This window comes from Lactuca saligna, chromosome 4 (genome assembly GCF_052625555.1).
Source record: "Lactuca saligna cultivar CGN05327 chromosome 4, ASM5262555v1, whole genome shotgun sequence".
Taxonomy (NCBI): domain Eukaryota; kingdom Viridiplantae; phylum Streptophyta; class Magnoliopsida; order Asterales; family Asteraceae; genus Lactuca; species Lactuca saligna.
Window position 1 is genome coordinate 69,962,555 of NC_136420.1, and position 19,906 is coordinate 69,982,460.

At 32.8% G+C, this 19,906-nt stretch overlaps 3 protein-coding genes across 4 annotated transcripts; 2 read left to right on the top strand and 1 right to left on the bottom strand.

The window, feature by feature from the left end:
* Positions 1 to 5,628: 5,628 nt before the first annotated feature.
* Positions 5,629 to 7,354, top strand: LOC145042113 (ribosomal RNA-processing protein). The gene is made up of 4 exons (XM_078990486.1): positions 5,629 to 5,824; positions 6,528 to 6,633; positions 6,731 to 6,881; positions 7,016 to 7,354. The coding sequence occupies exons 1-4, from the start codon at positions 5,706 to 5,708 to the stop codon at positions 7,267 to 7,269; spliced, it is 630 nt and encodes a 209-aa protein (XP_078846612.1). The 5' UTR covers positions 5,629 to 5,705; the 3' UTR covers positions 7,270 to 7,354.
* A 1,287-nt stretch (positions 7,355 to 8,641) lies between these two features.
* Positions 8,642 to 13,335, top strand: LOC145042111 (calmodulin-binding protein 60 D-like). Of its 2 annotated transcripts, none has more exons than XM_078990483.1 (9): positions 8,642 to 8,996; positions 9,436 to 9,511; positions 10,113 to 10,171; positions 10,773 to 11,266; positions 11,362 to 11,522; positions 11,616 to 11,819; positions 11,929 to 12,160; positions 12,259 to 12,840; positions 13,048 to 13,335. In XM_078990483.1, exons 1-8 carry the CDS (start codon positions 8,908 to 8,910, stop codon positions 12,816 to 12,818), a joined length of 1,875 nt encoding a protein of 624 aa, XP_078846609.1. In that variant the 5' UTR covers positions 8,642 to 8,907; the 3' UTR covers positions 12,819 to 12,840; positions 13,048 to 13,335. The 2 variants fall into 2 exon arrangements, with proteins under 2 accessions (XP_078846609.1, XP_078846607.1); XM_078990481.1 differs by having other exon boundaries at positions 8,644 to 8,690; positions 8,833 to 8,996; positions 12,259 to 13,335.
* Positions 13,336 to 13,379: 44 nt separating this feature from the next.
* APC4 (Transducin/WD40 repeat-like superfamily protein) lies at positions 13,380 to 19,506 on the bottom strand. The gene is made up of 19 exons (XM_078990480.1): positions 19,244 to 19,506; positions 18,989 to 19,100; positions 18,778 to 18,869; positions 18,542 to 18,628; positions 18,216 to 18,455; positions 17,974 to 18,054; positions 17,731 to 17,852; positions 17,448 to 17,608; positions 17,279 to 17,379; positions 17,114 to 17,188; positions 16,861 to 17,040; positions 16,174 to 16,262; positions 15,993 to 16,091; positions 15,733 to 15,837; positions 15,254 to 15,392; positions 14,677 to 14,841; positions 14,160 to 14,315; positions 13,922 to 14,003; positions 13,380 to 13,658 (listed from the first exon to the last, which is right to left on the bottom strand). The coding sequence occupies exons 1-19, from the start codon at positions 19,316 to 19,318 to the stop codon at positions 13,564 to 13,566; spliced, it is 2,256 nt and encodes a 751-aa protein (XP_078846606.1). The 5' UTR covers positions 19,319 to 19,506; the 3' UTR covers positions 13,380 to 13,563.
* Positions 19,507 to 19,906: the final 400 nt, after the last annotated feature.

A 19,906-nucleotide genomic window follows, 5' to 3' on the forward strand; every position in this document is an offset into this window, starting at 1 on the left:
CATTTGTTTCATTGATTTCAGCTTCAATACAACATTTGAAGATTTTTGTTTAGAAACCCAAATGTTATTTTTTTTATCTTCTTCTTCTTCTACATCTTTTTCGATCTTGAAGTTTTGAATTCAGGAACAACATCGTTCTTGAAAACTTCAACTTTGCATTTTTGAATCACCATTCCTTCAAACGAGTCACAGTAATTCAAGCATTCATCGGTTTGAACTCCAATTGAAAAAAAAAACTTTCACATCTTCATGAAAATCACATTGAATTCTCATTTCTTGAACTTCAACAAATTTAAGAACATGAATATCATTTGGGTCTTTAATAAGAGAATCATATTCATTTTTGAATAATTTTCATTATTTTCCTTCATTTTGATTTTCACACCAAGATAACATATTCAAGGTAATTTCAATCAAACTTTCAATCTTACATAGAGATTGAAATATCGATTTTCCATGATCATCTTTTCTGTCTCCATAAGAAATCAAACTTTCCCATGTAATTAACCCACCTTTCAACACTAACATATAAAATTGATTCTCATTGACTTTGTATTTAACATCTCTAATCATCACGATCCAATAATCATAAAGCAAATACACCATCTTTGATCAATTAACAACAGATATCACAAGAACTTGGACTTTTCCTATAGAGAGAGAAAGTGAATATGAACAATGTTCTAGAGAGTGTGTGTGTGTGTGAAATTAACAAGTATTATAGAGAGGGAAATCGAAAAATCAAGGAATAAAATCGATTTCTAGAACAAAAAATATCTCAAAGATGAAGAGCTTACACCCATTTGAGATTCACCAAATCATGTTGTCATCATGGATCAAATTCTTGAGAACTTCAAGAACACACACTTTGATACCAATTGTCATGATCCAGATTATGGTGATATGTGCGGAATAGTAAAAATCACGTGAATTAATCAATCATTAAGAACACAAAGAGTAAATAAAAATGTGTTTAAGCTCTCATTACATCTAGGAAACTATTACAAAGTGGGTCTAACAATAATTCTCTCACTAGTCTAATCTCTCCAAAATGTCGCACATAAAATGGGAGTTACCCACTTCCTATTTATAAGAAATATTAAACTAATTACACATCACAGGAGGGTAAGTCACATCCAAGGAGAATTTTGCATCCTAACAGATTTTAAACCTACTAGAAAAATAATTGAATTAAAATTTCTATTATTTTGAAGAAAAATTTGTTTTTGGTAAAAATAATAATCGCAAAAGTTAAATTTTTTAAAATTTATGATTATTTCTCAAATTTCAAAATATAATGTTTATATTTTGGGAAATCTCCAGAAAAGTCCTATAATTTTAGTATAATTTATGAAAAAGTCTCAAACTAATTTTTATTTACAAAAAAACACAGAATACCTGCTTAAACTTCGAAAAAACCCTTTGTCACAACTAGAAATTTTGGTGCCTTGTAACTACAACACTTATAACAACTATGAATCAATAACATGAAAGCATGCATGATGCTTATCCTATAACAACAAAACTTCATCAAAAACTTCATTCTAACACTACAAATGGTCAACAAATAATTGGAAGCCTTTGAAATCCCAATTTAAGTCCATTTTGGACTAGGATTTCCTTATTGGGCCTAATGGACTAATAAACTTCCAATTTATCCATCTTGAATCTAGAACTCTCTAATGGGCCCTAATTGGACCCATATACATGAAACTTAATACTTTTGGGCCTTAGGAGCCCAAAATACACTAGGTTAACTTTAATGGGCCTTAATGGGTCACAACCAATTTAATTTAGCCCTAATAGATCATGAAAATCATACTTTGATTTATTTGGGCCAAAAATCACCTAACTTAACCATAAAATGGGCTTAAGCATTTAAGGTCCAATTTTCTTTTCTTCCCCTTTCCATTCTTGGCCCAAACCACAAAATAAAGGAAGGGTTGACTTTCCCTATGCCACCTTATTTTTACATATTAGATCTCCATGCAAAGGTCTCATATTTCCATGCTATTATCTCATCACCTTCTCTCTTCATCCCTCTCTTTTGCTCTCGGCCGAAACAAGACACACACACACTCACAATATTCATCTCCACTCTCTCCAAATCCTCTCAAGAACACTTACACTCCATCAAATTTTCGAGATTAAGGAAGCTTTTAAGAAGATTTTTCCACAAATACATCATCTAAGGTAAGATATTGCTTGGATCCATAATCTAGCTACTTCATTTCATCAAAAATCTCTTCTAAATCTATTCAAACTTGTAATCTTACATCATCTAAGCCACTAAACTCGAGATCTACCAAGAGGACTTGCTAGGATCGAAATTTTCTTCCTTTCTCTCTTCAAAACCGAAACTACAACTCAAGGTGAGCTTCATACCCCTCTATTTTCGTTTTTCATATGTTTTATGGGGGAGAATACAAGAAAATGTGTAGATCTATGTGTATATGTATGTTATAGGTGATTTTATGCATGTATGTGTGTGATTTTATATGTTTTTGTGATAAAAACATAACCAAAAGGGATGTTAAATCTAGATCTATAACTTGAGAAAGGAAACAAACATAATCTAAGTTATTTTACGCTAATCAAGTCAAGAAAAATAGCTTATAAGATTATGAAGAACATATTCTAACATAAAACCCATTTTAAGGCTTAAATTGTCAAAAATACAAAACTTTGGCTAAAAACTGTCAAGTCACGATTTCTTGAGGGTCAAAAGAGTCAAAACAGTTTCTATAATCATTTTTCTGAATATTAGAACTTTCAAAGGACTTGAAATGCAAAAATATAGCTTAATGGGCTAAATTTGGGCTTTTCGACCCAATAAACCCATAATTGCGAAATTTTGAAGTTTAAAGGGGCTGAAATGTAGCATTCTGCAAAACAAGGGATAATAAGTGTAATAAAACTATTTCAAAGGTCAAAAATGCTTTTCAATTTCAAAAAGGACCAAAAATGTAAACTTTTTAGATTTTGGGGTCAAAACTGTAAAAGTTACGAAAAATGGGGTCTAACCGAGAAATACCATTCTGGAAGGGCTAAAGTTGTTAACAAAACTAATTTTGGGTTAAAAATGTCTTTTCAACAAGTTTATGATACAAAAGTGTCAAGAAAATGTTTTAAGGACTAAAAATGAAATTCTTTTATATAAAGGACTAAAAGTGTTCTTTTTATAAAAGAAAGGTAGTGAAAATGTCAAAATCATACTTTTAAACAAATTAATTTATTAAGACAAAATACAAGATACCCGACTAGCAACAAAACGGAAAAACGAATACACCTTCAATACCAAATCTCGTTATAAATGAATTGATTCGGTCTCGAATCAATACAAAACAACAATCGTTAAATCAAAACTCTTCAATAGATACGTGATGACTACAATGAGTAAATCTACAAACTTTGGGCTTATGAGTTTCAAATCATGTTTGTTGGGCCTTGCAAGCTCACCAACATGATATTTGGGACCAAAGGGATAACGCTTATATGTTATTGGGCCTTCAATGACCCAATATTTTATAAAAGGACTTTCAATAGCTTTTATATGCTAGTGGGCCAAAGTGTCCCGTTAGAAAAGCTAGTAAGGTCACAGTAATCACATGCGGGTTGGACCATCGTGTCTTTCGCATCCACGACAACCTAAGGTACTTACGATAGTAGTGGGACATAATGCTCCCCTTATCTTCGTTCGTTAAGGCTTACGAGAAATCAAAATAGACAAAATTAGGACAATATACAATGTGGATTAATCAATATTCATTCGTTGAGACAATACAAAAATCAGTAATCACGAATACATTTCAACAATCGGAAAACATCGGGTTCTAGGGGAATTCAATACTACTCATTCGAAATTTAATAACTACAATACAAAATACTCTTTATATATGCGTTTTTGAAATCACTCATGCATCAACTTATGGATCTTCACACTTTGCTAAACAAAATTCTTTTAAGAAAATATCGGATTTTCTGGGTTTTACAAACTACACAAATCATTTTATCACAACATTGCTTATAAACTCACCAAGATTTCATATGTTGACGTTTTTTCCAAAATAACTTGTATTCTCAGGTAATAGGTAAGCGGAAGAGTAATATGAAGTAATGTTAGATGTTATGTTGTTAAAAGCACTCAAACAATTTATGTTAGGAATGTGTAATGTTAAAACAATGTACTTGATGTGAACAATTTCAGTTGTAATATATTGATGTATGGTGATGTTTATGTTATGATTCATGTATATTCATTGTGATGATATTCAATTAAAGTCACGTGAGCCCTCAGATGTTTCCGCTGTCTGGTTCGGGGGTGTGACACCCTTTTTGGCCGGTTACGTAGATTTAGCCGGTATTTGTCATTTTTCGTGAGTTTGCTCAAAATATTAGATTTTTTCTGAAAATTACTCGATAACCAAAATATCGGGACTTTTTCTGAAAATTATTATGAAATTAATGGATATTACTATTAACAAATCATTTATAAACATAAAAAATATTTTTATTATAAACAAAGGAAATACATTTGTTGCTAATTTCTCGTAATAAAATGGTCGACTATGTATTTCTCTATTGTTTGCTGACCCCTTTAAAGTCCTTATGTTCCTCTTATGTATCGTTGTGGATGTCATAGTGAGAAATACATTGTTAGGCGTGACCAATACAAGGTTTGATAATACTTATTAATACACAATCAATAAGTGTCTACTAGTTATTAGGCGTGATGCTATATGAGCACATGTTATTAGAAAATATTATTACACAATGATTCTTGCACATATAGATATTTCATTATGTTCTTTAACCAAACTACCACGTAACATCCATACATTACTTGGTAACAACCATCAAATTAAACAAAACTATCGAGAGTGGAAAGTAAACTTTGAATGTCAATTTAAATAGACAATCATCCTTCACTTGTTTCCATATAAACTATCATTCACAGTTCACTTTTCACATTTGATAAATGTTTGTTAGCTGATGGTTATTAACATGTGAGGTATGAATGCTGAGTGGTAATTAGGTTAAACAACAAAAGAGAAACACAAATATTAGAGGAACACTAATTGAGTACATTTCACCATCATATCCACAACAATGCATAGGAGAAACATAGAGAGTTTGAGTGGTCAGCAAGCAATAAATGAATACTTAGACCACCAATTTATTTATAGAAATTAGCAACAAATATATTTCTTTTTTTATAATAAAAATATTTTTTTATGTTTATCAATGATTTGTTAATAATAATATCCATTAATTTCATAATAATTTTTAGAAAAGTCCCAATATTTTGGTTATCAAGTAATTTCTAAAAAAGTTTCAAATTTTTGAGCAAAACTAACGAAAAATAACAAAATACCGATTAAATATGCGAAACCGGCAGAAAATGGTTGTTTCGAAGTTTTCACCGATATTTTGTGTTTTTGTGTATACAAAATTTAGTTTGAGATTTATTGTCTAAAATTTTAAAAAATTTGTGAAGATTTCATTTATATTTTTATTAATATCTTATTATTATTGTTACTATTTTGTTGTTAATTTCAATGTACCACAATGTATGCAAGTAGTACAATACAAGAAGGGCACAACACAAACACACAAAAGCCTTTTCCAAGGGTTTTGCCATATATTCACCGGCGGCGGGTGCTGTTTAGACAAATAGACAAATAGGGAGTTAAGAGACGACGGAGATGGAGGTGGAGGGGGACGCTTTGCAGTCGCAACAACAAGTGGTACAAGCTCGCCATATCAAGAAGAGATCTCTCAAGAACAAAGCGCTTTCTGTTTCCTTCAATGAAAAGGACCTCAGGTATTCATTAATTCCTCACTAATTAACACTTCTTTCGTCGAAATCCCCCCTCTGTTCAGCCGCACTTCGACCTAGAAATCAAAAGAGTTTCTTCAGATTCCAACTGTCTCTCTCTAGTTTAAAGTTGAAGGATTATATGATAGAAATTCGAGGAACTTGTTCATGTTGTTTTGAATTAAAGTTTTTAGTTGTTACTATTCTATATGATTTGAGTTTACGCATTCTGGGTGATCCCTAGCTCGTTACAAACATCGACTACTGCACTTTTTGTGTTCAGTTTGTGGTTGAATTTGATATATTCATCACAAATTGGAGGCTATGAATCAAAGTTTGCATTAATGGGTAATCTATCTTGATATACCAAATTACCAATGTCAAGGTTTTTCACACACTTACAATTGTAAGTTATAGAACTTTGGCTTGAAGCTTTTAACTGATGAAAAACCCTTTTAAGAAAGTGACAAGGGGCAAAGTTTTTTTACACAGTCATTCTTATTCCTTGTGAATCATAAAACTTTGTCTTGAAATTTTTTAATCTGTGATAGATGCATAATGGATAATGTTATGTGGCAATGAATAGAGATTGATTGAGATATAATGACTACTAATTGATCTAAACAATGCTTAAAATAAGACACTTATAAACTTATGGGGTTCAAATTGTTTTAGCATGTTTATCTCTAATTTGTATTTGGATTTATAGTGATTTTGTGACTGGGTTTCACAAGAGAAAGAAGAAGAGGAGAAAAGAAGCACAAAGTCAACAACAAGAAGCTTTAAGACGCAAGCGTATTGAGCTCCGCAAAAAGGTAATTCCTCCACATTCAGACACTTCATTCAGTCCAAAAAAGAAACAGTCTTATTCATCCATTAATAGTTTTCATTTTTTTCTCTTTTTGTTGGCAGAGAAAACTAGAAAGAGAGTATGTTATATATGGTGGAGCTCCACCTGGTCAAGATGGTGAAGCTAATGAAAATGGTGAAGTCAAAGAAGCTGAAGAAGACGAAGAAGATGAAGAAGAAGAAGATGATGATGAACATCTAACATCCGTTTCTGGTACATAAACAAGTTTTCAAGAATTTATTGAAAATCTGAAGTTAATTAAGATATGATTCTTGAATTTACTTCAGGGACATAATAGTCATTTACATCGGTTGATTCTGACTTTCTTTCTTTATGTTTGACCATAGGAACAAAAGTGTATGACACTGGTAGCGTGAAGGTCATGGTGACAACGAGTGAAATCTCTCGAGAAGACGACTCTTTGAATGGAAACCTAGTAGCTGGTGAAATACCCAAATTGCCCCTAGGGTCCGAAAAGAAGGTGAATTTGCCACTGATCAAGAAGAAACCGATGAAGAGAGTCGAGAAAAAAAGATCACGTCCCAAGACTCAAACCAAAAGAGATAAAAGAAAGGGTAAGAAGGTCGAAAAGAGACGTTAGTATTATAGTATATGCAAAATTCTCATTATGTAACCCTGAAATGGTTGTTAATTTATTTTTGTCTTATGCTAAGTACAACTTTTTATGCACTGTGTACAAGATGTGCATTCTTTTGCTATTGTTTATGTTACTCACACTGCAATGTGGAAGGAGATATAAATCAGATACACAGTTATCTACTTAAGTTGCAACACATGTATGTGGATTGGTCATCAGATGTTAAAGAACAATCATCTATGCATGATGTACAACATCTAAAAAGTTGGTTGGTAGGTTGTTTTTTTTTTACTTTTTTTTTTTGCAACTGCTTTCCCCTTTGTGGGTATACTTTCTTTTGGGGGTGTGTGTTATAGAGGTTTGTACTATGTGTATTAGTGATTGTACGTTGCAATTAATCAGATTCAGTGGACTGCAAAAAGTCAAAAAATGTCAAGGACCATATCCAGCGAAGAAAGTCATGATAAAAAAAAATGATGTGGCCAGGTAGATACATTGGATTTGTATTATTGGGATTTTGATTAATTTACATTTAAGCCCCACTTGTATTCTTTTTATTTATTTTGAGGTGTTTTTTTTTTTATATATATAATCTAATCTACCATTTGTATACTAAGCGCTTAATTAAACTTCTAAATCCTTTTGGTTATATCTCTGAATGAGAGATTGACATTTAACTTATATGATGCATATTAATAAAAAAAGATTTACATACACTTATCTAATTCGAACCCTAAATCTACATATTTTGGATTTATTTCACAACAGATCCTTTCATTTTAATTAAAGATGGTATAAGTATATTTATTCGACTTCAATGTAACCTAATAATAGTAAACATTCTCATGGTATATCAAAGAGATTAATAAAAATTTATATGTTAAACGAATCTTGGTTTCTATTTACATATTTGCTAACATGTTTTTATGAAGATACAAAAGATCATGACTAAAAGGCTCACAAATTTCGATATTATTGTGCAAAAGTGTAATCCATGAAACAATTGTATTCTTTAAGTTTGTTTCTTACATAATATGTTAATTAGTAATCTAACTTTTTATCTTTTCCTTATCTTAAAGTAACAAATAAAATTATATATTACTTGATCTAATAAATTTCATAACTACTGTTGAAACTTTGTACTAACTATGGTTGACTTACTCCTTTTAATTATATCTTTTGTGATTTGAAAAAGAATATTAAAAATTCACTTGTAAGAAAGAATTAGTCAACTTTTTAAGAAAGAAGAGCATAGATGACATAATCTTAATCAAAAGGGGTTGTTTGTGAAACTTTAGAAATCTCAGTGGGTAGATAGGCAACTTATCCAGCCACCACAATGGAAGACCCTTTATCTTTTAATGGAATAAGTATTTATGAGACTAAAAAGAGAAAGTTCCCAGATTCTGACCTGAAAGTTCTTGGTAATTTCCCAAACAAAGCAAACCAAGGCGTAAATTTTCCTTTTAATTTTCCCGCTTTCTTGTTTGTCTTTAATCTTTTCATCCTTTAATTGGATTCCCTATTGAGCCCTAAAGAACCCCTTTTTAATTTTTCAATTTCTAGTGTGTTTTTTGTGAAGATCAATAAGAATTAGATCAGATCAGATCTGAACGAGGTTCGTGTTTTTGAACCGAGAAAATGCAAAAAAAGTTCATGGAGAAAAGGGGATTAGATCCTAGTAGTAGCGAAGAGGGTCAACCCGATAAGAAGAGACCAGCTCTCGCTAGGTATTTTCCCTGAATTATTTAATTAAAATTTTGCAAATTATTTGTCAATATATGAAGTGGGTTTTGTCATTATTTATTTTCTGGCAAATAAATCATGTTAATTGTTCAACTATTGTGCCGATTTTGTCTAAGTCACTAATGTTTGGTAGTGGATTTTGTTCTTTTGTTTTGTTTTCTGGGCAATTAATGTCAGTTATGCAACGATTGAGCTAGGGTTTTTTCGTATGCATAATCTCCTGAGTTTATTTATGATATTCATGAATTAGTCAACGCCAATCATCAATATTATCATCAAACTTCCAATTTTTTACTCTTACGAGGAACTAGAGTGTAGTAATGAGAAGAGAAAACAATTAACATTGTTACATTTTAATTGGTGTCTTTTGGAATACTTGTAGCATATTTTATGTAAATGTTGAAGGGAGTTTTTATTATGCAGTGTTATTGTTGAAGCTTTAAAGGTCGATAGTTTGCAGAAACTTTGTTCATCATTGGAGCCGATTCTTCGAAGAGTTGTAAGATCTACAATCCCTAGTGAGATATCATAAGTATCTGGATAGTAATTTTTTTTTTTTGTTATATGAAATCTTATTAGTTAATGAATCAAGTGAATCAACTAAGAGACTGACTTTACATCTATCTTTTTCAATCATATATGCTAAAAGAAAGCTAAAAAGAAAATGGATTGTATTGAATGCATGAGTTCTTAGTTCTTTATTTTGTTATTAAAGTATACTATGTATTTGAGCACCAAAAACGACTGATATGCACACTAAACAGACTTATAATAGTACAAAACTGATTTTAAAATCTTTACCCTTTGACTATAGTTCATGTTTTAAGTACCCTTTGATTAAAGAAATGATTGAAATTAATATCTAGTTTTCATATATGAAAAGTCTCATGGGCTTGAATGCTTGATAAAAGACTTTTTGCAAGTATTTTAGCTTAAAAGTTTTCTGAAAACTAGACGTTGCCATCCTAAAAAAACCAAGAAAGAAAAGAAAGAAAAACTATTGAACTTGTTTCTAATGTTTCTTGCATTATATTTATAGAAGCATAGTTTGAGATATTTCATATTTACCACTTACACCATTTGTTTTACGTATTAAATAGGTTAGTGAAGAAGTTGAGCGTGCCTTGGCAAAGTTGGGCCCATCAAAACTTAATGGAAGGTACAAGATTTCCTAGTTACTTAACAATCCTTAGTCATATCATTTGAACTTTGAAGCACCTTTATATGTAAAAGCAAAGCCATGTTTTATTTGAGGACCAAAATATACAATTTAACTCTGTTTAACCAATTCAAACATGTTTAATGTTTACATAATTCGTGTCACTTGCATAAGTTGATAAAAGAAAGTGGAACATTGTTGAATAAATAACCATTTAACCAGTGTCACATCATAAGGATTAAGGAAACCAGTTTACAATGTTGCGTATTTTGGTCCTAGAATGAAAAGTGGTTGCATAAACAAACATTTAACCATTTATCATTACAAACAAAATGATTACATTGATTTGGGTTCACAAGATTCCTTAATTGTTCTTTAAGGCTAGATGCAAGAAATAACAACACCCCTATTTGTGTATTATAATTTATAGCATCCTATGTTCATTTCTTTCTATTACAAACACTGTACTTACATTCATTTTCTCTTTAAAACCACTGTACACTCCTACTTCTTGCATTTCCTCTGTATCAACTCAAAGACTACAACTTTCATAGAAAAGATTATTCTTTGTTTGCTAAAGATTCTTTTTAAATCTATTTAGGGTTTCACCAAAGAGAATAGAAGGGCCAGATGGAAGAGACTTGCAACTACAATTTAGGTCGAAACTATCCCTCCCTCTTTTCACTGGTGGAAAAGTAGAAGGGGAAAGAGGTGCTGCAATCCATGTAGTCTTGATTGATGCCAACACAGGTCATTTGGTGACATCGGGTCCCGAATCATCAGTCAAACTAGATGTGGTGGTGCTTGAAGGTGATTTCAACAATGAAGATGAAGAAGGATGGAGTCAAGAAGAATTTGAAACTCATATGGTAAAAGAAAGAGAAGGAAAACGACCACTTTTATCTGGAGAATTACAAGTGGTGTTGAAAGAAGGTGTGGGGACATTAGGCGAATTGAGTTTTACAGACAATTCTAGTTGGATAAGGAGTAGAAAGTTTAGACTTGGGCTTAAAGTCTCCTCAGGATATAGTGAGGGGATCCGTGTTCGTGAGGCAAAAACAGATGCCTTCACTGTTAAAGACCATCGAGGAGAATGTAAGTTTGTTTTAAATCTGATAAAAGAACAAGGGTAAAACAGTCATTTACTCACATTTACATTGTTGTTTTTTTCTTGACTTTTGGCTTTACAGTGTACAAGAAGCATTATCCACCCGCTCTAAATGATGAGGTTTGGAGATTGGAAAAGATTGGTAAAGATGGATCATTTCACAAGAAGCTTAACAAAGCAGGAATATTTAGTGTAGAAGATTTTCTTCGCCTTGTAGTGAGAGATCCAAAGAAGCTAAGAAATGTAAGATTTGTGTGTTTTGCATTCCAATTATATATTATTAAAAGGGTTTATGGATGGTTTTATTAAATTGTTGTATGTTGGAATTGGTTGTAGGTACTTGGGAGTGGCATGTCGAATAAAATGTGGGATGTTCTTGTGGAGCATGCAAAGACTTGTATTTTGAGTCACAAACTGTATGTTTATTATTCAGATGATGTGAGAAATGTTGGTGTTGTTTTCAACCATATCTATGAATTAAGTGGCTTAGTTGCTGCTGGACATTACTATGCAACAGATGCCCTTTCCGATGATCAAAAGGTTAGTGAAATACCCTAAAAGTTGTTGAAGGGGACTTTAATTGTTGGAAAAAAAAAAAAAAAAAATGAGATCTTGAGAGCCAAGTGTGACTTTGTTTGTTTTTATTCAGGTGTTTGTAGATACATTGATGAAGAAGGCATATGATAACTGGATGCATGTGGTGGAATATGATGGAAAATCGTTTTTAGGGGCTCATCAGGAAAAAACAGCAGCTCCTCAAATCGATATGGGAATCGGTCAACAAAGCTATTCAAACTCGTTTGACCATCAACAACTCACTCTACCCCCTCCAGCCCCTCAACAACAACAACCTGCTCTCAATCCAGGCGTCACCACTGGAGGTAAATGACCATTTTACCCTTGTTTTGGTTTACATTTTCCAAGCCTATTAGTTTAAATGACTAAAATACCCTTGAGTAATGGATGTTTGCTTTTATAGGTTATGATGGTAGTTCACACAACATGAATCTCAATGCACCTACTCAATTCGATTCCTCCTCATTCACATTGATCAACAGCTCTCAACACCCTCCCAGGAACGATAACAACATCCTGGCCCTTGGATTAACACAGCCATCCACCCCCGGATTCCTTTCGGGACCCACCAACACATTGAATTTGAGCTCATCATTTAGAGGATTAGATGACTACTTTCCCGAAGAAGAAATCCGAATGAGAAGTCATGAAATGCTTGAAAACGAAGACATGCAGCATCTGCTTCGGTTGTTCAACATGGGTAGTGGTGGTCAAACCCCTGGTGGCCATGGTCAAACCTCCGGTGGTGGTCATGTTAATGAGAGCTATTATCCATATTCATCGGGTTATGTGCCTAGTACACCTTCGAATTTTGGGTATGGATTTGATGTGGATAAAACACGTACTTCTGGGAAAGCAGTGGTGGGGTGGCTTAAACTTAAGGCGGCTTTGAGATGGGGAATCTTTATAAGGAAACAGGCGGCTGAAAGAAGGGCACAAATAGTTGAATTGGAAGACCCATAATTGGGATTTCCTTTTTTTTAAGGTAACCCACCCCCACTTTGTTTTTGCTTAAATATCAAAGATTCAAGTGGTATCAGGTTTACAGAGCAAAAACTATACACAACTTTGACTTCACAAGTGTTGCAAGCTTTTCACTTGTTTTTGACATGATTGAAGGCAACAACAATCAAGAAATCTTGAACTTGGACTTTAGGAATATGATGTTTGTTGTGTTATTATATAATCACAGGGTAGGTTTTGTTAGTGATTCTTGTCAACCGTTGGATTGATTTGGCAAAGATCATGATGGAAGGTGGGGATTGTGCTTGAGGTCACTTTTGGAAGCTCAGAAAAGTTGAGCTTTTGGAATGGAAGAAAGGGTGTAATTTCAGTTATACAGTGATTTGTTTGATGCTTTTTTTGTCTTAGTTTTTTTTTTTAATTGTGTTGTGTTGTTAAAATGTGACATAACAACTTTCTGGTGTATGCTATGATACAATTTTCAATAATAGTGACAACCTTTGTTAATCTTTCTGCATTTTTGGAGTCAATTTAGACAACATGATTTAAATGATGATTGTTGATATTTTAAAGATGGAATGAAAAGTTTACTACAAAAAGAAATTTAATATTCTATGATCTTGAAACTAAAGATGGATATGAAAAGTTTCACCAAATCAAACCCATCATATACAAGAAAGGGTTTACGTTAGTAATACAATGAATATGAAAAGGGAAAAATAGATAAATTGACAACAAAATGAAGCTATTCTGCATCTGAAATTTCATCTTCGTCTTCATCTAGAATATAAACTAGAGCACGCTTTCTTGCAGCGAACACACAAGCAACGCCTCTAGATGCTGAATATAGAATCATGAAACAAAGATCAAAACATTTGAAAAAGCCAAAACAAAAAAAGTATAGCTTTCCAACAATGATGTATCTAACTATCTTTTGTCCTTTAAGACTGTTTGTAGGCATGAACAAGCTTTCTAGGGCTATTTTTCCATGATAAAGATGAGGGCATTTACGTATTTTCCACACACAAGGGATAAGAACACGTCCCTATTCCACCTTTTTAGTTGGACAAAAAATTAAAAACTTTTTATTTAGAGGTACTTACCACTAACTGCTAGAGGAGCAATCACAGAGTGAGGAATTCCTCGTACTTTCAAACAATCCATTTCCAGATATACAATCGAGTCCTGGAGTGAAACATCATATCAGTAAGCACACGTGGGACCCACAAAATGAAAATCTTAAACGTCCGAAAGGAATGATAGGTTTTTAGCTTGAGATGAAAGTGAAATGGAAAATGCTATTACATGATATGGTTGAAACTTTAAGAAAGGGATTTGTACCTTAAGTTGTTGCAGTTTCCAAGGGGTTGATGTTGTTGTAGAAGTTGGTATAGATACAAATGGAAGATCATCTGCTTGCACAATCATCATACAAGCCTTTTCAGAGCTTTCAGAAACAGAAGATGGCCCATTTAATAGTACAACAAGTTGACATTCCTGTTATCACCACAATGTTGAGAAAGAAACTTGACTTGTGTTTTTCTATGGAGTTAAATACGCAAGAAATAGCAACATACTTCTGTTGAATTTTTTATTTTTATTTTTTATTATAGCATCCTATTTTCATTTCTTCCTATTACAACATTGTACTTTAAAACATCTACCAATTATAGCAAAGGAATCCAAATGCAAGGCAATATTTGTGCTACAGTGAGGCAGAATTTAGTGCATTTAAGAAAAAGATTGAAAGTAAAACTTTATGATATAAAGAAACTGAAGTAGAATGAAAGTACTTTGGGATAATATAAAAAAAACTTGTTGCTACCATTACAAATTAAGAAGAGTGCCAATGAATCACCTTATATAGAGACAAATCAATGCATTGATAGCCATCAGGAACACATAACAAGACAGCTTCTAAGTCATGCATTAAACACCTTGTAACAACTATGCAATTTGCAAGGTCTGATGAAGGCTCATTGGGTAATCTAAAAGATACATAATCAACAAAGCTCTGTTGTTCCTGCATACAATCAAATACCATATCAGTAGCAACAAAATGGACCCTTTTTCTATGAGATATTGAGATGTGGGCTCCAGAAGCTACAGATAATTATTGCCTTATGGGGGCATAATCGTCTATTAGAGTATTAGGCCCTGTTTTCGTCACACATGCAAAAGACATGAATGCCCTTCTCATCAAAATAGCCTTAGAAAGCTTATCCAGCTGGTCTAGTGGCATCATGTGTAGATGGGATTGGATTGGACTGGACAACCTTTCTAGGGCTATTTTTTATGATGAGGATCACAAGGGCATTTATGTCTTTTGCGCAGACGAGAGATAGAGAACGAGTCTTGTTCTACCTTTTTGGGTGGGACAAAACATCAGTCTCAAAACAGGGACTTAATATCCTGAAGAGTTAGCAAAAAGATACCTTGTAAAATGAAATGGAAGTTGGAACAGTGGACAATGCAGATTTTGGCAAAGATTCAACAGGAAACAATGGCAACAAGTTTTGGCAGAGGATCTTTTTGGAAATTGTAGTGAAAGGCATCTGAAAGGCCTCTTTGAAACTGCAGTGATTGAGTCATTACTTTAGGATATTATTTGAAAAGTGAGGTGTTGTACTTGTTTAGCAACATTTGTTATTCTGGTGACATTTTTAACAGAAAAAAGTGATTAGCAAGTATCAGAAAATCAAAATGGACTTCAAAATTTGTATATATTGGTTACAACTTACAAGCAGTTAACTTGAAAACTTGAAGTTTTTTTCAATTCTAAAAAGCTTTTTTCACATTCAAAATCAATAAGCAACTTGTCATCTCCTTAACACACAACATATTCATACCTGAAAATTAGTTTGTTTGATTTCAAGCATACATATATAATATTGAGCAGAGAAAGAAAGCATACCAAGATTCCATTTGTTGAAACTCTTTTGCTAAAGTTCTTCGCAAGTAATCTAAATCTGTGAAACCCCCAAAATGAGCCAACTCTTGTACTCTTTCCATTGTTTCCCTGAAGAATCAAGGTTTAAGAAATGTATATATAATTTAATATATAAGAACTTTGAGAAATTAAGCATGTTCTGGACCAAAATCACATGTGGGTGTGTAAAAAAGATTCAATCTTGATTAAAATGTCTTCCAAGTTTACATGGGTAAGTTACTTACAAGTCAACTTCAATACTGTGATCAATTTCTGTTGATTCGAGCAACCGTTTTACTGGATCTTGATCATATAAATACTTCAAGAATAAAATAACTAGTTCACTGAAAAAACAAAGAGGTATTTAGCCATCATAAAATCTTGAATATAACTATAAGAAACAAAAGAGAACTAAAAAATAATAACCAATTGAATGCAAGAATCTGGTGCTGGTCACTTGGTTCTGATGTTAACATTTTCACACATTTGTGAAGCCAATTGAAGAAGTTTGAAAACTGCATCAAAAAAATATCAGCACTTAATTGCTTTCCTTTGTAATGCAAATTATGGATTACATATTGCTACTATCAGTAAAAAAGTATGTTGCCTATTGGTAAAAAGAGTAAAGTATGTTGCAATTTTCCCAATTCACCCTTTTACTATTGTTGCTCAAACTGTCTCATTATAATCAAAGCATTTGACTTGACCTATAGTTTATAAAATGCCCTTCAAATCTTCAATAATGACATTAAGAGAATCTTGTGGATATAGATAAATAATATTAGCTTTAGGAAAGTATGAAGCAAAACGGATAAGCGAACACTAAACTCCCTATGGGTTCTTGTTTGTATACCTGAACATAAAGAATTACAAACTCTCTAGACATAAGGGTTAAATGGTCATTTACTCTCATTCAAATGGTTCTCATTCATCCAACAAAGAAACAGTCTATTCATACAACATTTTTCCAGACAAACATCATTTATGCATATAACACTTTATCCATTATGAGATAAAAAGGAAACATGCCCTTAAACTCTAAGACATAAGGGGAAAATGGTCATTTACTATAAAAGAAATGAAAAGAACAATATCTCAAAAAGTAATAAGCACCTGTTGTACAGAAGAGGCCAAAACCCTCATAAACCTTTCAACTTGTATCAACAGTATACCAGCCTTCTCAGTTGCATTATCAATTAAACTCTCATCCAAACCAACACTTTTATAACGTGAACGCCACTTAGAAAGTCCTCTTAATTCCCCTAATCTAAATCCAATCATCTCTGCAGCAGGCTGAACACCAAAAGTGACTGATGTTTCAACTTTTTCAACTACAAACTTTAAACAATCTCAATCTTATTCTTACCTGTAAATGTTCAAGAACAATAACCTGAAGATCCTTTCCAGCTCCACAAACCAACTTCATTATCCGCTTAAGACCCTGATCATAATAATAACCTTTCATCAATGAAACCTTCATCCCAAATTTTGGTTTTGTAATTTGGATAAAATGAAGTAAAGATTGATATACCGCTTCACCAAGTGAAGTCAATAGAAATTGGTGAACAGCTGGACTGGTGCGGGCCCCACCTAAAAGGCTAAGAAACTCCTCTTGTGGAGTTGAGTCCAATCCTGTGTTTGATAAGCAAGAAAACATCAACAATCATCAGAATGATTGATTTAAAGTTGTTAGTAGTTACCATGGTCATGAATGAGACTAGAGAGGGAATCAAATTTGTCATGAAATGTGTGCATTGCATCAGACCATTGCTTAGACATGACAGACAATGAGGCTCTAATGACTTCTGTTAAATCCTCAATGTTTGAAGCTTGTTGAGCAACTTGGTGAAGCTCATTTCTCCTATAACAATTAAGAATCAGTGTCATATAAAGACTTTCTGGTTTGTAAATCACTAAGATGCTTCTTAGTATATGTGTTTTATGTAGTATAATGATAAGTAAATCGGTAAATTTGAAATTAACCTTTTAAAGAATATTGAGGTATCGAGTGTTAAGCAATGGAAACCATGCAAATCATGTCTTGGAACTTGAAGCTCCCCAGAACATAGTACTGTTAAATGACAAAGATCTTTGGACAATGCCACCTGTCAACAAGACCAATTTATAAACTTTTAATTTGGCTATAAGTTGTTCCACTTCCACCCTTTTTGTTGAGACAAAAAATATTTCATTTTTTGTCCCTTTGACATTGTAAGGTTAATATACCTTACAGATTGAAGCATTCAGCAGTTTGCAATCAACATGCTCCTTTTCAAGTGGAAAAGTAACAGAAAAATCATGGATATCCTGCAACCCAATAAAAAAGAGAATCATGTAAGCCAATAAACCAAGATACAATTGTCATTGTTTACCACTTTTATTCTGTGGGTTCTTGAGGAGAAAATAAGATGGGGCCCACACAATGACAAATAAGGAAAATGGTATCGGATGTATGAAAACAAGCTTACAATTTTCCCAATTGGAAATATTCCAAAGATACTAAAGTTTATGATTCCATCTTTATCTGCACTACAAAGAATGTTGAAACGTTGATGTGAGGAATTTGATAACTCTTGTGATAAATTTTCACTTTCATCCATGAAACCGGTTTCTCCAGGAACAAGTCCAGGTGCCCTAGGAGCTCTTGGAGGAGGAGGAAAGAAACGAGAGGTTCTATCTTCATATTTTGAGGTATGAAATTTGTCATCCTGAACAACACGCATTTAAAAACCATAAAAGAGATGTTTTCCAAAAGTTTATTCAAAAAAGTTTAAAGTATAAGGAGAAATCATACTGATATCTCTCCACCTCCATCATCCTCCCAATTGAGGCATACAACAGCAACAGTGTGAGATTTCATACTTCTTAACAGCTTCCCATTCTGCTTAATACAATATGTATATATGTCATAAACTCAAGATTCAAGATTCAAGGTAACAATTCAGACTAATTACTTGGATAAACTTTATAGTGAGAAGATAATTTTGAGATAGTTGAAGCTTGTTTATGAGGTTAGTCAGAAGAGCTCACTTCAACATCATGCAATGAAATAGTCCCATCTTGAAGCCCAACAGCTATTGCTTTACCATCGGGACGCCAACATAAAGACGTTATGCATCTTCCTGTAAAAGAAGTAAGGATTTTATTTGTCAAAATAGCTACAAGATTGGTATAAACATATGCAGTAATCAAATATTGGTTCTCTTTTCATGAATAAAAGAACTAGAGAGGTGAAGATGACCTGGGGAGATAGTCCATAGCCTCTGCCAATTAAACCGATGCAGCAAAATCTTTGAATCCTCAGTAACCATAGCCAGCAAATCTTTCTCTGGGTTCCATTCAGCTATTTTGATCTTCACAATTTGAATTTAATTTCTTTAGATTAAGGAAAACAGGTGCTAAAATCTTTAGAAGGAATCATTTTCTACACACTGACCACACATAGCATTGGTTTATACATATTTGAAAAGGGTTAAAGGGTACGGATTTTTCAAACCTGGGACGCTACTGGCTTGTCGAATTGGAGCTGGAAAGGAACAATTCTTGAGACTTCTTCTTCATCTGTTTCCATATTGATTAATGGGTGTTTAACTATCGATGGATTTGGAACTCCTGGTATGAGATTTTTTGCCCGATCTTTGTAGAGTCTATGATTATTGTGTGTTTGCGCGCTGCAAATTTTTTAGTGGAAGCTTGCGAGCGTGGGTTTAAGAATAGGGCGGGATTTGGGGATTTCAATGGTTGTTAATTGTTAAGGAGGGACAAATGCAAATTGAAGGGCTTGTTTGGCATATCTCTTCTTTTCGAGGTGGATTTTGATTATTTTTGGAATTTGATACATTTAGGACAGTAAACAAAGGCGACCATGCACTTATGTTTGTTTAATAAATAAATTGAATATGAACAATCAATCAAATTTTGGTTTATTTATCTTTGTGAATGTTTGTTTATATTCGTTCGTTTAATTTTATTTATGTTTTGTATATATTTAATTGTTTTTATTATATTACAATATTATATATTTGTTAATGTTCATATGTGTTCAATTGTGTTTATCTGTCTTTGTTTGTTTATCATATTCTCGAACATGAACAAGTAATTTGTTAAACGAACGAACATGAACAAGAAAACTCGTTCATTTATCCATTCATATTCATTT

Bases quoted from the DNA above. Each gene is read 5' to 3' on its own strand.
- LOC145042113 (XM_078990486.1), top strand. From the start codon at position 5,706: ATGGAGGTGGAGGGGGACGCTTTGCAGTCGCAACAACAAGTGGTACAA. The intron at 5,825-6,527 runs GTATTCATTAAT...TTGGATTTATAG, and splicing joins TTCAATGAAAAGGACCTCAG to TGATTTTGTGACTGGGTTTC. The intron at 6,634-6,730 runs GTAATTCCTCCA...TTTTGTTGGCAG, and splicing joins GTATTGAGCTCCGCAAAAAG to AGAAAACTAGAAAGAGAGTA.
- LOC145042111 (XM_078990483.1), top strand. From the start codon at position 8,908: ATGCAAAAAAAGTTCATGGAGAAAAGGGGATTAGATCCTAGTAGTAGC. The intron at 10,172-10,772 runs GTACAAGATTTC...AAATCTATTTAG, and splicing joins CCATCAAAACTTAATGGAAG to GGTTTCACCAAAGAGAATAG. The intron at 11,523-11,615 runs GTAAGATTTGTG...AATTGGTTGTAG, and splicing joins ATCCAAAGAAGCTAAGAAAT to GTACTTGGGAGTGGCATGTC.
- APC4 (XM_078990480.1), bottom strand. From the start codon at position 19,318: ATGGAAACAGATGAAGAAGAAGTCTCAAGAATTGTTCCTTTCCAGCTC. The intron at 17,853-17,973 runs GTATATTAACCT...TCTTGTTGACAG, and splicing joins TGAATGCTTCAATCTGTAAG to GTGGCATTGTCCAAAGATCT. The intron at 17,189-17,278 runs GTATATCAATCT...TATTATGATCAG, and splicing joins TGACTTCACTTGGTGAAGCG to GGTCTTAAGCGGATAATGAA.